The sequence below is a fragment of the Fusarium flagelliforme genome (assembly GCF_020744385.1).
Source record: "Fusarium flagelliforme strain FIESC 12 MPI-CAGE-AA-0113 chromosome Unknown B0J16scaffold_6, whole genome shotgun sequence".
In the NCBI taxonomy this organism is placed as follows: Eukaryota; Fungi; Ascomycota; class Sordariomycetes; order Hypocreales; family Nectriaceae; genus Fusarium; species Fusarium flagelliforme.
In genome coordinates, this window is record NW_025763508.1 from 1,519,757 (window position 1) to 1,532,830 (window position 13,074).

The 13,074-nt window shown below is 48.7% G+C and overlaps 4 protein-coding genes across 4 annotated transcripts; 3 read left to right on the forward strand and 1 right to left on the reverse strand.

Annotated features, from left to right (window-relative positions):
- Positions 1-1,076: 1,076 nt before the first annotated feature.
- On the reverse strand, positions 1,077-3,505 carry B0J16DRAFT_402855 (fungal-specific transcription factor domain-containing protein; the record flags this gene model as incomplete). Its single annotated transcript, XM_046132683.1, has 6 exons — positions 1,077-2,071; positions 2,119-2,229; positions 2,285-3,211; positions 3,267-3,276; positions 3,338-3,350; positions 3,448-3,505. The coding sequence occupies 6 exons, from the start codon at positions 3,503-3,505 to the stop codon at positions 1,238-1,240; spliced, it is 1,953 nt and encodes a 650-aa protein (XP_045980083.1). The 3' UTR covers positions 1,077-1,237.
- Positions 3,506-7,396: 3,891 nt separating this feature from the next.
- B0J16DRAFT_172406 (uncharacterized protein) lies at positions 7,397-9,762 on the forward strand. Its single transcript, XM_046122435.1, has 2 exons — positions 7,397-8,154; positions 8,207-9,762. The coding sequence occupies exons 1-2, from the start codon at positions 7,833-7,835 to the stop codon at positions 9,553-9,555; spliced, it is 1,671 nt and encodes a 556-aa protein (XP_045980084.1). The 5' UTR covers positions 7,397-7,832; the 3' UTR covers positions 9,556-9,762.
- A 617-nt stretch (positions 9,763-10,379) lies between these two features.
- B0J16DRAFT_172409 (alpha/beta hydrolase fold-domain-containing protein) lies at positions 10,380-11,776 on the forward strand. The gene is made up of 2 exons (XM_046122436.1): positions 10,380-11,353; positions 11,401-11,776. The coding sequence occupies exons 1-2, from the start codon at positions 10,411-10,413 to the stop codon at positions 11,505-11,507; spliced, it is 1,050 nt and encodes a 349-aa protein (XP_045980085.1). The 5' UTR covers positions 10,380-10,410; the 3' UTR covers positions 11,508-11,776.
- Positions 11,777-11,999: 223 nt separating this feature from the next.
- On the forward strand, positions 12,000-12,864 carry B0J16DRAFT_347090 (uncharacterized protein). The gene has a single exon (XM_046128523.1). The coding sequence runs from the start codon at positions 12,045-12,047 to the stop codon at positions 12,846-12,848; it is 804 nt and encodes a 267-aa protein (XP_045980086.1). The 5' UTR covers positions 12,000-12,044; the 3' UTR covers positions 12,849-12,864.
- The last annotated feature ends 210 nt before the right edge of the window (positions 12,865-13,074 follow it).

The window sequence follows — 13,074 nt, forward strand, 5'->3', positions numbered from 1 at the left end:
CTCGCCTTTTCTCACGGGTTCATCTCAACCAATCCTCCTCCACCATCAACTCATCCTTTTTTCCTTTCCTTTTCTTTCCTTTCCCCTTTCCTAACCGTTGACCCTTCACCTTCCAGCGCCCAACCGCAACCACAACCGCAACCTTATTAGACTAAAAGCCAAAGCAACGGCCCGCTTGCCGCTTCAGCCCCTTATTAGTCGGGGCAATTATGATTATCATAGATCAAGTGACCATCTGAACTGCAAGATCCTTGTCTCATAATAAAGCTTTTCTGTTTTACATGATGCATCTCGCACATGAAATACCGAACCGCATGTAGGCTGTCGGTTTGGCACTGCTAGAGGTGGTAGGTGTTCTTGGGTCATCCTCTTTTCTGACCCAAGATAGGCTCGTTAACCAACTTACATGATTACAACGACGTCACCGCCGGATACTGACCTACCCCGAATAATCCCCTTATAGCCGAGAATGACTAGAAACATTCGCGATCTGATTGTTTCATCTTTGAAGCTTACTGTACAAGCTTACCCCACGGCGCTAGACAGTTGTCAATCCCATGATCCGGACAGCCACCCTGTACAGGCCGAATGGAGATGAAGAGCCAAGCAAAACGGAGCAACAGGCTTTAATATCAAAATGCGGGGGAGTCATTTATAATCATGACATGACTTGCCAATTGAACTTCAAAATAGTTTCAAATGACTCTTCCTGCTTTAAGAAAGTCCTCTGGCCTCAATAATCCATGGTTCAACACCGACATGCCATGTCCAATGCAGATCATTATGCACCGCCTGCCTCATCACTATTATAGGCAATGGAGCCTTCGATCTGTTGAATATCAGTGGCGAGTCGTATCGAGATCCACTAAACAGACACTGCGTCAAAATGTGATGAAACCAAACTATGTATCGTGATATATCCACAATGAATTGCAGATGCTCCCTCGACAAGACAGCATCCTGGCCCTCATGGCTTCATGTATACATACATACATACCTACATGATAGACAGCCAAAGATAAATTCAGATAGACAGACACAAAACCAGTTTGTAAATTACCAACCCCAACAAATTAACGCCAGGTCGTCCTCCTAGCCCTCCTGAAAAATGCATTAACACTTCGCTTCCCATCCTTTTTCAACTCCTTAAATATTCCCAGCTTTTTATTACTGCTGGACGGGTATCGCCAATTCACTGCCGTCGTCGTCATTTTAATCATCCAACGTCGTCTTCAAACTACCCAAAAACGATAGTCACGCCCATATCTGCACTGACTCTTCTCCAGAGATCACCTCCACTCCTCACACCCATCATCATCGCCTCCTCTTGCTGTTGCAGCATGTCGGCCTTGTCCGCCCTTCTCCAGACTTCTTGAACGATCGTCCATGCTCGATCAATATTTGTCATACCTTGCCTGCGATTGATGGCGATAAAAGTCTGGCGTGCCAGGTCCCGATCAGCAAGTGTAGTGGCCTCGCAAGCGGCGACAAACAATGGCCACAGAAGGGCACTCATAGGACCAGTATTGCTAACAGTTCCAACACAGTGAGTCAGGCTGATATGCGCATGACGCTGTACAAGTGGGTGTCTGCGTGGGTAGCTGTAAATAGTTCGATAAAGGTAGACGAACGCTGAGTGGCGGTAAGACAAAGCATTGCTGAGAATACTTTGGAGGCGGCTCCTTTCGGTCGATTGTTCAGGACTCAATTCCTCAGGATTCTGGTTCAGGATCGAGTTCTCGGGGAGCACAGGGTGCCAGTCCTCAAGTGCGGCTTCGATAGCTGTTGCTGAAGTTTCAAATTCCGTTCTAAGAACCGCTACCTTGGAAACCTCTTCGTTCGCAACTGCAACGTCAAGTTGGTCTTTGAGAGCCAAAAGATTGGACAGTCGATGAATGATTGGCCATAAAGAAGTAGCCATGCCAAGCAGAGTGTCGACGCTATTCAGGGGAGATGTAGCACCGCCAGAGTCGAGAGGAGGGAATGGAGCCATATAGTTGGTACCTGGGGCGCTAGAAAGAGGAGCAGTACCAAACGATAGTGCTGCGATCACATCATAAAATCGGAATGCCTATGGGCTGTTAGATATTGTTCAAAGAAATCCAAGAGAAAACTCACCCGCTCTAAAAAGACGCCGGTAGGGTCGGTGGCAGTGCCATTATTGCTCATGATAGTCATGGCGCCCTTGAGATGGCCATCGACAATGTTAGATCGGCCTTTCTGAACCAGCTATTACCAAGTCAGATTAACAAGATCAAGATAGTTTGTATTTTTCCACGCTCACCACTTCATAATACACTAGAAGCATAATAGCAGCCAGTAGTTCATTTCGATTAGCGCCTGGTCCTTTCTGAATTAACCTTGCGAGACCTTGAATGGCTTTGTTATGGAAATAGACACTCTTCTCATCGTTCTCAACTCCACGATATTCGAGATGAGCACTTGCCAGGGCATAAACTGCGTTAGTCACTGGCTGGCTTGCGTGACATAAGGGAAGAACGAGTTGTTGAAAAGGGTTGCCACTCTCTTCACGGAACACGATGAGATGCGACAGAACATTGCAGAAATGGTCGACAAGAGCGCGCCGGTTGGTGCGTTCGGAGAACTCTGAAAACATTGGGGAGCAGAACTCAAGCCGAGGGGATGGCGTTGGAACGGGTGCAATCATAGCCAGGGAAGGCGAAGGAGTTGCATATGCGGGTGCATACGTTCCAGCATAAGTCGTCGTGGGAATGTTGATTGAGAAAGACTCCCGGCGAACGATCTCCTCAACATCATCCTCTTCGTTTTCGAGATGTTGCACAACAAACTTTGGTTCATCAAATGGAGGCAATTGAAACTCGACCGAATCGAGAGGGGAGACCAAAGGAAGGTCTGTAGGGCTCCAATCGAAGGAGTGAACTCTCGGCTTGCTCGCACTGCGGTTGACGAGGGACGTATTAAGTGTTGGTGCCTCGGTACTGGCGGGAGCTTCGTCGGAGTCTTCGTCAGCTGATTTATCTTGCGCGTCGTCGTTCCATTCCGAGATTTGGGCATCCAAAAACTGAGTTGCCCTATCTGAACCAGAGGAAGAATTGGTGTCGAAGGGTGAGCATGGGACAGTTGACTCGCGCTTGCGCCTCTGGCGAGGTCGGACAGGCTCGTACACGCACTCCTGGCCACGTTCCTGGCATCGGGCGCATGCAGGTCGGATTTCGTCACATTTCTTCTTCTGTGAGGGAGAAGTCAGTATGCTACCAATTTCAGGTTTTTGAGGAGCTGTGTACCTTTTCTTTGCTGTAAGGAAGTGGCGTTAGTCAATTTGTTGAAACCAGGATAGACTGTTTATTAGACTTACCAATAGCTACATCCTGTGCGACAATGAAAGATATCCAAGTCAGCCAGGTGTTCGTGGTACGAGACAAGGGGCGTAACAGAACGTTTCTAGAATAAAAAAGTTAGACATACCTGCGCGCGAGCGCTTCTTGGGAACCTTTGGGGGTGCAAGTCTGGTATACAGCAACATCGCGAAAGCTATATATGGTGGCGAATATAGATAGATGATCAAATGATCACAATGTTAATCATGCGGTTTCCATCTACCGGAAATAATGCTGATGCTGCATGCGCCTTGAGAAGATTGTTGACAAGGTGATACGGGTGTTGCAGCCGTGTCTCGGTCCCAACACACAATGGTTTCTCGATATAAGATTAATATGCCCCAAGAAAGCAGTTGTCGAGAAGAAGTGAAACACTGCTGATGTCGAATACCTGATCTGCGTTGGTGTGGGGGAAGGAAGAGGGGAAATAAATTCCACAAGAAGCCGAGGATCTGGTGGAGAAATTGATTGCGGAGATGGAAGGGTTCGATAGCAATATTTGATGTAAGTAGATAAAAGAATCACGATATAATCAGAGATCAGAGACCAAATATCAAGAGGGGGGAAACGAGAAAGAAAAGAGAAGAGATGGGAAAGGGATCCAAAATTGATGCCTCGTGCGTCTCCGGGGCGTCATGGTTCGGTCTATCACTGCCAGCAGCAGAAGGACCTTAGGTTACCTTATTCCATCCATGCCTTGCCAGTCCAATTCTGTCACTACACACCATCGTGATCTTTGAGCATCCACGACTTTCATGGATCCCTGGCCCTTGCCGAGACACTTTCCCAACTCTGGACGTTACCTTTTGCTAGCTTGCGGGGTTACGGGCGCTACAGTTGACTCGACGATGCAGTATTTTTGCCTACCGAGTCGCCGAGAGAGAGAGAAATTCGGGGGATGGCAGATGGGACCATATGGAGTACAGGGGCCCTTGGGGTAGTAAAAACTTGACAGTCAGGAGCATGAGAACCGATGATCCTTGGGCAACCCATCTCTGTTATGGCCATCTTTTGCTTACTGATTCTGACATCCTCACCTTCGAGTCCCATCCTTGTGATACCCCAGCGGCGCTGATAGCTTCTGCGATAGATGAAGAAGCCGGGGAATCGGAGCCGAGCAGCTCTTACTGTGTTCGATAGGCATTATGTGGCTGTTCAGACAGTACGGTCACAGTGTGACTCAGAGACAAACTGCTCAAGTCGTCCCCCGCTCCCCGTAAGTTAGCAGGTGACTTTCCTCCGCTTAGATTTAGGGGACCCTCAACCGACGCCACCCAAACTTCACCTCGCAGAGTTCTAGAATCGACGTAATAGACGAGACGGGCATCAACGACACCCTCACTATCTGCATCTGAGGATTAGAACTCGAACTCCTCGTGGTCCTGCAGCCTCAAACAGGATTCCCAACGGCAAGCACCTGGCCCTGGCATTCTTTTTCCCCGGTAAGCTGGAAAATCCGGGGTAATCAGACTGCTAAACCAGTACAATTGGGTTTGCAATAACTGCCACTACGCTGATTGAGTTCCAGATGGTGACGGGCAACTCGTTCTAACAGGCGCGGCAAACACAAAACCTGGCTAATTTACCAGCCATTGTCCGGGCCCCCGCGTGCTTTGCCGGACGCCGCAACCCTTCCCACTTCATCCGTTTAGCATGGCATGCTTGCATCGGTCTGAGATCTTCGCCCTTTTTGACAATGGGAATCCTCACGGAGATCACAACAAGGGATCAGCGCCCCCGCGCACGCGTGGTTCGATGGATGGGTCGAATGGGAATTGCTGCGCCGAATTCGACCTTTTCGCTTGCGCAGGAACAGCAAAGTCGATGGTCAGGCAAAATAGAGTTCATGGACCCTTAATTACGTCCATTGATCGGCAGTTCTCCAAAATTGGGGACAAATAGCGACCCGATTTTGCAACGGTCTTGAGCGTTCAAGTCCGCACTGTCCATCCGTATACTGCCCAATGTTTTGCCTTTGGTATACCAAGAGTAACCGAGCATGATCGAGAACATTTCAACTGCAATGACTGATCGTGAAGCATCAATCTTCAACCACGAGACCAGAAAAGCTTTGGTCTAGACTGTGGCGCTTGGTGAACCGCCGGCATGCAGCTAACGTTGCAGAACCCTTGAGAGGCCTAACGGTTCTTGGCAGGACAAAGGGAGGCCACAGATGCTCTTGGAGCTACGGGCTGCACAGAACTACAGCTGTCGAACATCCATGCAGTTTTGGGAGGTCAATTTCATGATCTGTGGATAAGCATCAGAGCTAGGGGAATTTGGCTCCCAACAAGCATTATTGACATGTGGAGCAACGCCAACACTTGCACGATCTGGGCTGATCTTGACAATGCAGCTCTCAAACAGTTGTCCTCGCAATTATACCTGCATGGCTAGGAGGGTGTCAGACCAGTTCATCTCCGTTCACCATGCCCCTTACCGACATGAACTTTGTTTTCCTGACCTTATTCTTAACCGAATATTAAGGTCGCAAGCAGCCCGGTATAGCTATAGTGACGGCCTATTCATGAAAACTCCTTCGGCACGGCTTGCCATCATCCGTTACTATAGGGAGCCGAGGTCCGCTGCATCTCGGAAATCGTTCAAATCAACTTTGGCTCTAAAAGTGCGTCCCCACAAGTCGAATTTCCCAGTCCCATCATCTGTTCCAGCAGAGGGGTCGATCTATTTTCGGAAAATGCGCCGTCATTTCACGATGTCAAATGTCAACTGAACCGGTCGGTCTCAAGGTCAGAAAACCTGCCTCTAATGGTTTAACAAAGGAAATGCTTTAGTCACATTATACGAGTATAGGCCGGGTCTTAGGCCGTTCATTTTCGTCAGCCTAAGCATGTGGTTTCGAGTTTCATGTTCTCTCTGGTCCGCATGGCATAACCAAGCATGCTAGGCGATGAAGTTCTGAAGGTCTATCTGATCGTCAAGCCGAAGGGATGGCTAGTCTGCTAGTTCAAACTATACTCGTCGTGCTCTGGATGAAGCTTCTTAAAGCTAACAGCTTGACCGCTGAAAGAACGATCATATCAACAGTCTTAAGTCTGCTTTGCAGCAAGGAAAATCCCAAACAGTCTGACTGACCGCATCGTGTCAGAAATACCCCAAGGCCCTATGATCCCGTGATGAGCCTGCTATTCCAGGTCTGCGCTGCTTGCCATTTCCTATGCTCAGTACTCGCCTATTCGGCTCGTTCGCCGGCTCGGTTAAGCCCCATGCGGTCGAAGTCCCATCAACTTCATCAAGCAGCACACCCAAAAGGTTCACATTCTTCGTCGCAAAGCTTACTGAAGTCTGTCCGACTCTCCGCTCACGATGTTCTCGGCCCCCAAAACCCCAGTGCTTTGGCAACACGCATGTGGCTTTCCTGTCGATTATTGACAGGGTTGTCTCACTCCAGGACGGCTTTTGATTCGTGGCCTTGTCCCTTTGCAGACGAATAAGTCCTTTGAATGGGTGCCACGGTAGCAACGCCAATGCACATGGATGCACCATTTTGTTCCGAACAATGCATTCTCCGTTTCCAGTCGGCCACTGAAAGGCTGGGAAGCCAACCCTCGGCCAATGATACAATGAGAGACACAGCATTCGTTAGGAGGATCTCGAAATAGAGCAGCTTGGGGGCTTCGCTCTGGGCCTTTGGGGCGCTGCCCCCAGCGAATCCTATGAGATGCGGCGCTGCATGAGCTGCGAGTTGAGGTAGGGCAACTGAGGAAGATGACGAACTCTGCTCCTCTCTGACACCTCCGTCACCGATCGATGGTTTTGAGGCCTTTGTCCTATGGCATCGCCGATTATGTTTCAGCTCAAACTGTCTCCCGCATGAGAAAATGAGCCCCGTGTCGTGTCCATTTATGCTTATCCGTAGAACGTTGCTCATCATCGCTGCGTTGTTCACCTTCTCACCGTTTCACTCTTGGGTGTCTCCACGCTGGACCCATGATAATATCCTCCAGAGGAGCTATAATTCTCTAAATCTCACCAGCTCAGCGCACTGAGCCTTTTTACCCAACCAGAACGACCCTTGCAGCTGGTTTCAGTGGGCATCTTGCTCAGCCCTACAGACGCCGTTGTCTCGTCTGGTACGATTAGAGCAATTACTGCTCACTCGTGGCGTAGCATCTTCTGACCCCGGCTCAGGACAAGCCTCTAAGGCCTCCGTTGCTGACATTAGGAATCTCGGTGTTTTGTCTGACTCTGCTCTCCTTTTCTGTTCTTTTCCTATTCTTATTCATTTTGTTGGACGAATACTGAACTTTCGGCTTTACGACGATCCTAACTTGAACCGATCGGTGGCTGTTGTAAATCAGTACCTATCAGAATTACAGCCGAATTTGCGACAACCACCACTTTGAGAAGCTATTTACCCGTTTCGCATGAGCTCATGATCGGCGCCTCGCGACTTTGCGAAATTATCTCGATCCGGTATCGCATTTCCCCTCAGTTCCATGATCGCAAAAGATGAGGGACTGGGGGTGTAGATTATACGCCGCCACGCTTCTGGGTGCCTTTTTGGCTTTGGAGGTCGGAGCGGCCGATTTTAGAAGATACGATGGAGTTCACAGGATTGAGAAGGAGTCGCAAATCACACAAGCCGCGGGTCTAAATCGACGAGCCGAAGAACAATGCGCTACGAGTATGAAGTTGTGTCCCGCAAGTCTGAACGGAGGATGCTGTCCCGAGAACTATGATTGCGCCAAAGAGAGCTGCCAAGCGACAACGAGGGGTCCTTCGACATGTGGAACAAAGGTCGGTTGGCACATTTGCGACGTGGTCTATGGAGGTTCGTATTTAGGAGTTCGAGTTGTTTGAAGAGCTATGCTCACATTTATTAGGTGGTTGCTGTCCGGATGGGTACCTATGTGAGACTGCGGATGGTTGTGTCCCACCATCCGGATCACCATATACATACGGATGCCCGAGCAGTCAATATCTCTGCCCTTCGTCACTAAGCTATGGATGTTGCCCTAATGGCATGGCTTGTGGCGTGAACCAGTGTTACTCCTCTGATCCTGTAACTGTCACGAGTACTATGGTCATCACAACGACGATAGGAGGGGAGCGAACAACTTACAAAACGACAGCCATTGAAGTGGAAACGCCAACAGCTCCTACAGCTCTACCAACAGTAGACGCGGGTGACAACAACGACCAGGCAGTTTTGAAGTACTTTCCTTCTACAATACCTAAGGAGAGTCCGATATCATCATCTGACAAGGACAATGATAATGACGACAAGGGAGGCCTATCAACCGGCGCACTAGCCGGTATCATTGCTGGTTCTGTGGCCTTTCTGATAATCGTTTTGGTGGCGGCATTTATCATCATCCGTCATTTGAACAAGGTCGTTGCTGCAGTTGGCACGTCAAAAGTATCTGAGTCTCATGGCTCTAACACTCAATCGAGACCCACGAGGGAGTTCAAGACAGCGGATTCAGAGGTTGACGAACTGAGTGCCAACCCCTTAATTCATCCGTCATTAATACCTCCACGACCAAGAAACCCTGGGCCTGATTCAGCAGCTACTTCGCCATTTGGTTTCGCAAGCACCGATCATAGTTCGAATGAGCCTACACCTGGGGCTAACGGTTATCACGCGGTATCGACGAGTCCCAACACAAGCAGACATGCCAGCTTTGACGCAGTGGGTAATCGCGAAGACTACTTCACCGCTGTAGCAGGGAGTGACCAACAAAGAATGAGCCAGGTTTCAAGATTTACTGGTTCAACAAGAAACCGGACGAGTACAGACTCACACGGAACATATACCCATGTTCGAAATTACAGCAATGCTTCTGAGGGATCCGACGGTACCCCTGGAGTAATGGTAGGCTCGCAGCCCACGGCAGAGCTCGAAGCTACGCCCTATGTGCCAGAATTACCGAGCTCCCCATCATCGGTGGTGTTCCCGCGAGATGAGAGACGGCGATCTTCCGGCAGCGTTGCCAGTATCCCAAGTCGACCGCCTGTTACTCAGCGGAATTCCGCTGGCCCACGTATACGAAGTGATTCTTTGGGTCAGAGTCATCTCAGTAGTGTTACTGAAGAGATGCACGGATTCTATGGGCCGAGCGAGCATCTCGTGGGCCAAACTGATACACATCGTCCGGGCACGAGAGGGTCGAATAACCAGCAACAAAATCCACCTAGAGAGCACCCTCGGCCAGTGGACGAAGAGTCGTGAACCAATTTTTGAATCAACATTTCTTTCAATATCGTTTGGCAAAAATGGCGTTGGGATATAGGCAAAGTGACATAGCAAGGCGTTCTCTTATGGATAAGGTATTTCGCATTATGCATCGGGCAGGGCTATACAGGTCTATCTACGGAGCATACGAGCATAAGATGGTCAGCGCTATATCTTTCTATGGTTTTATTGTGGCAGTTAGAAGCTGAAGCCTCGCGATGGGATTTAAACAGATGATAAACAAGTAATACCCCGTTTTCTACTAACTCTCGAGGAACCAACCAGTGATCAACACAAGCTCATTCTGTGCATCTAAGACAATTACAAGTGACGTCCATTATTGCTCGTCTGAGATGACCCGAGGGATCGGTTAAGCATAATTGCCCAGGGATGCATTTACAAGGAATGCTATGCGTGTTGGTTACGGGTTCGGGAGTGGCGCCCAGGATTTAGATTACATACAGCTTGTTACAGATAGATTAAAGGAGAAGTGGCTTGGCTTTCATATACCTAGATCAGACTTGACAGTACTGTTATCTTGCATGCCCGGTCTCACGTGGGTTCCTAGGCCATCATCCGAGACAAACTGCTGTTGTCGGATTCTACAGTGACTCTCACTAATGGCTGCTGCCTTCTGGAGATAACTACCTAGGTAGGTACAAAGAGATAATATCCTATGTTGCAGATCCCTGTGTCATTCCTCTGTTCTCTGTGAAACAGATTCTAATTGGTTCTTTCTGTATTCGGTGTGATGTTGGGCCGCTTACAGCTATTTGTTACTTGCTTTCAGCCTCACCTCTTGACTTCAATCCATATATAGATCTTCGTCCACCTACTCTTGCACTGCGTAATATGCAGCCCACCTCAACAATGCTATTGAATATCATATATCAGTTCCATACATGGCTTCGGCCTACTATCGTAGCCATATTCTATCGCGATATTCCTTGGAGCTTGCGATGGAGGCTCTTGGTTTTTCAGCCAGTTGGATTTCTAACGTACTCAATTGCAACGATTCCTTGTCTTTTCCTTCGCTCTTACACTGTCGAATACCTTCCCATCACCCCTGATAGACGTATCCGGGCTCTGGTTTTCAAGGCTGCTGGTGTTGGCAAAGGTCGCGCTCTGAGACCACTACATGTGAATTTCCACGCCGGCGGGTTCATGGGTGGTATACCAGAAGGTCACGCTTATTTCGACCAGCTAGTAGCTGAACAAACAGGCGCTGTAGTTCTGGACGTTGATTACCGAGTGGCTCCGGAACATGTCTTTCCTGCGGCAGTAGATGATGCTGATGCAATTATCAAATGGCTACAGGAGAATTCTCAAGAGAAATGGGGTGCAGATTCGACTCTCATGACTACAAGCGGTTTCTCTGCAGGTGGAAACCTAGCTTTCGCAGTCACTCAACAGAAAAGCTGCCAAGTCCCTTCTCCCACATCCATTAAGGCCATCACGACTTTCTACGCGGCTATTGATCTACGTCCAAGTCCTTGGGAGAAGCCTCACCCAGATAACATGCCTAAGAACGACCCGGCAAAGCCTTTCCTTCCTCTGTTCGATGCATACGCAGCACCTGCTCGAGTGAAGCATTTCGATGATCCGAGATTAAGCCCTGTGCTGGCAAACTTAAATACTCTGCCTGATCGCATTCTTCTTGTTGTCCCTGGCATCGATATTTTGTTTGCAGAGCAGACTGAATTTGCGAAGCGTATTAACGAAGAAGATTCGACGAATGCAGCTTCGAGGGTGGAAATCATGCTTGAGAAAGAGCTGTTCCATGGGTATCTAGAAGGTATGTTCAAGTTAAACTTCGGACTACACTGATGCTGACTTTTTCAGTTCCTGATATTATAGTCAAGCGAGAAGTCAAACATCGAGCTTATGATAAGGCTATACAAGTTCTTCGAGAAACGCATGTAGAACATGGCTGGTTATGGGATGTTTGATTCCTCTGAGGGCATGTTGATATATGGTGAACAGCGGCCATCGAGCTCGGTTCATTGCGATAGGTCACGAAATATGTTTTTTTTTGTTTTTTTTTGCTTCGAACCCGTGTAGTCATAACTTACAGTCGTTTGTGTCCTAACTCTATATTCGATGTGCGCAGTAACATGGTCAGCTTGGTGGTTTACTTTCGTATGACTTGTCAAGGTTTTTTATAAGTTCAAATCGGGTAGTATCTACCTGTATATAGTTCGATCACCCTATCTTCCAGTCATCCTCGTTTATGATTGTATTTATATTGAATCATACTAATCTTCCCAAGTCTTACGTCTGCAGACTTCGCCTTGCAGACTTCATATCACTACAATATGACTCGGTTACGAAATTCTTTGCACAAGCTTCTGGTCGACTTGGAACATCCACGGAAGCAGCAGAAACCTGATTGTTGAATTCTACAGCTCCCCATCGAGCTCCTTAATATGATTTATGGATACCTTCCTGTCGCCAGCCAGATATGTCTTGGACAGACATGCTTGCCTATGCACAGCTCATTGGAGAACACTTCCCATCGCCTTCCTGGGGAAGAAAGACTGAACTTCATTGCCTTGATTGCTCGAGATATACCTGACTGCTGGGTAGCTGAGAGCAGACCGTGGATCAGGCCGGTACAAGACAGTGATCTAACAGTGATACCGAATGGTCCCCCAGCCCTTGGGAGTCGGTCATGGAATCGGCCACGGATACAACATTTCCTGCTTGGTGCTCTAATGGTCGAGCACAAACACGTCCAGCTGAGCATCAAGTATAGCCAGCTCGAGAATAAGACCGACGCGCAATTGGAGCACCTCACGGACCTCATGAGATCATATCAGACGTTATTCGTGCCACTCTTCTACGTGCACCGTCGGCCACATGCAGGGGAAATGGACCACTTCCAGTGGTGCCCCAAGGTTGTCGATGGCCGGTACCTGACGTTCAGCCAACGAAGGTTCCCCAACGAGACCGGCGAACGGGTAACTTGGGCGAACCTGGGGCGCTTCGGATCGTGCTCTCATCAGTACACATACCCAATACAATACATAGAGTTTCTGTTGCGAAAAGAAGATATGGACCAGGCTCGTCATCACCGCGAATGTCACCAGCGGAATATGTTTGGACGAAACTGCAGCTATAAGTTCTCTGTATGTTTACAGGATGCTTTTGATAGTCCTGGAACTTGGTTTGATGGGGCATGCTGTGCGTGTCTTAGTGAGTTTTCAATTTGTCTAACCTCAGAAGGGCTGATGGTACGGACGTGGAAGGACTTTGGAGGTACGGATTCGCCGTCTAATAGGGTATGGTGAGAGCATACATGTGGCCATGGGGGTTGGTATCCAAACCGTGATCCTCGGGAGATCCGAAGTCGCTACCAGATTGGTGCTAGGGAAGAGTGACCTGGGATTCCATGTATTGTTTTATCGGAGCGTTAGTCCAGCGGGTGTGCCCTACGGAGGAAGCAGCTCGACCATTAGCTACATTAAAATAGAGGCTCTTTCCTCTCCTTTCCTTTCCTCACCTTAGGTACTTTAC

Bases quoted from the DNA above. Each gene is read 5' to 3' on its own strand.
- B0J16DRAFT_172409 (XM_046122436.1), top strand. From the start codon at position 10,411: ATGCAGCCCACCTCAACAATGCTATTGAATATCATATATCAGTTCCAT. The intron at 11,354-11,400 runs GTATGTTCAAGT...TGACTTTTTCAG, and splicing joins GTTCCATGGGTATCTAGAAG to TTCCTGATATTATAGTCAAG.
- B0J16DRAFT_172406 (XM_046122435.1), top strand. From the start codon at position 7,833: ATGAGGGACTGGGGGTGTAGATTATACGCCGCCACGCTTCTGGGTGCC. The intron at 8,155-8,206 runs GTTCGTATTTAG...CACATTTATTAG, and splicing joins TTGCGACGTGGTCTATGGAG to GTGGTTGCTGTCCGGATGGG.
- B0J16DRAFT_347090 (XM_046128523.1), top strand. From the start codon at position 12,045: ATGCACAGCTCATTGGAGAACACTTCCCATCGCCTTCCTGGGGAAGAA.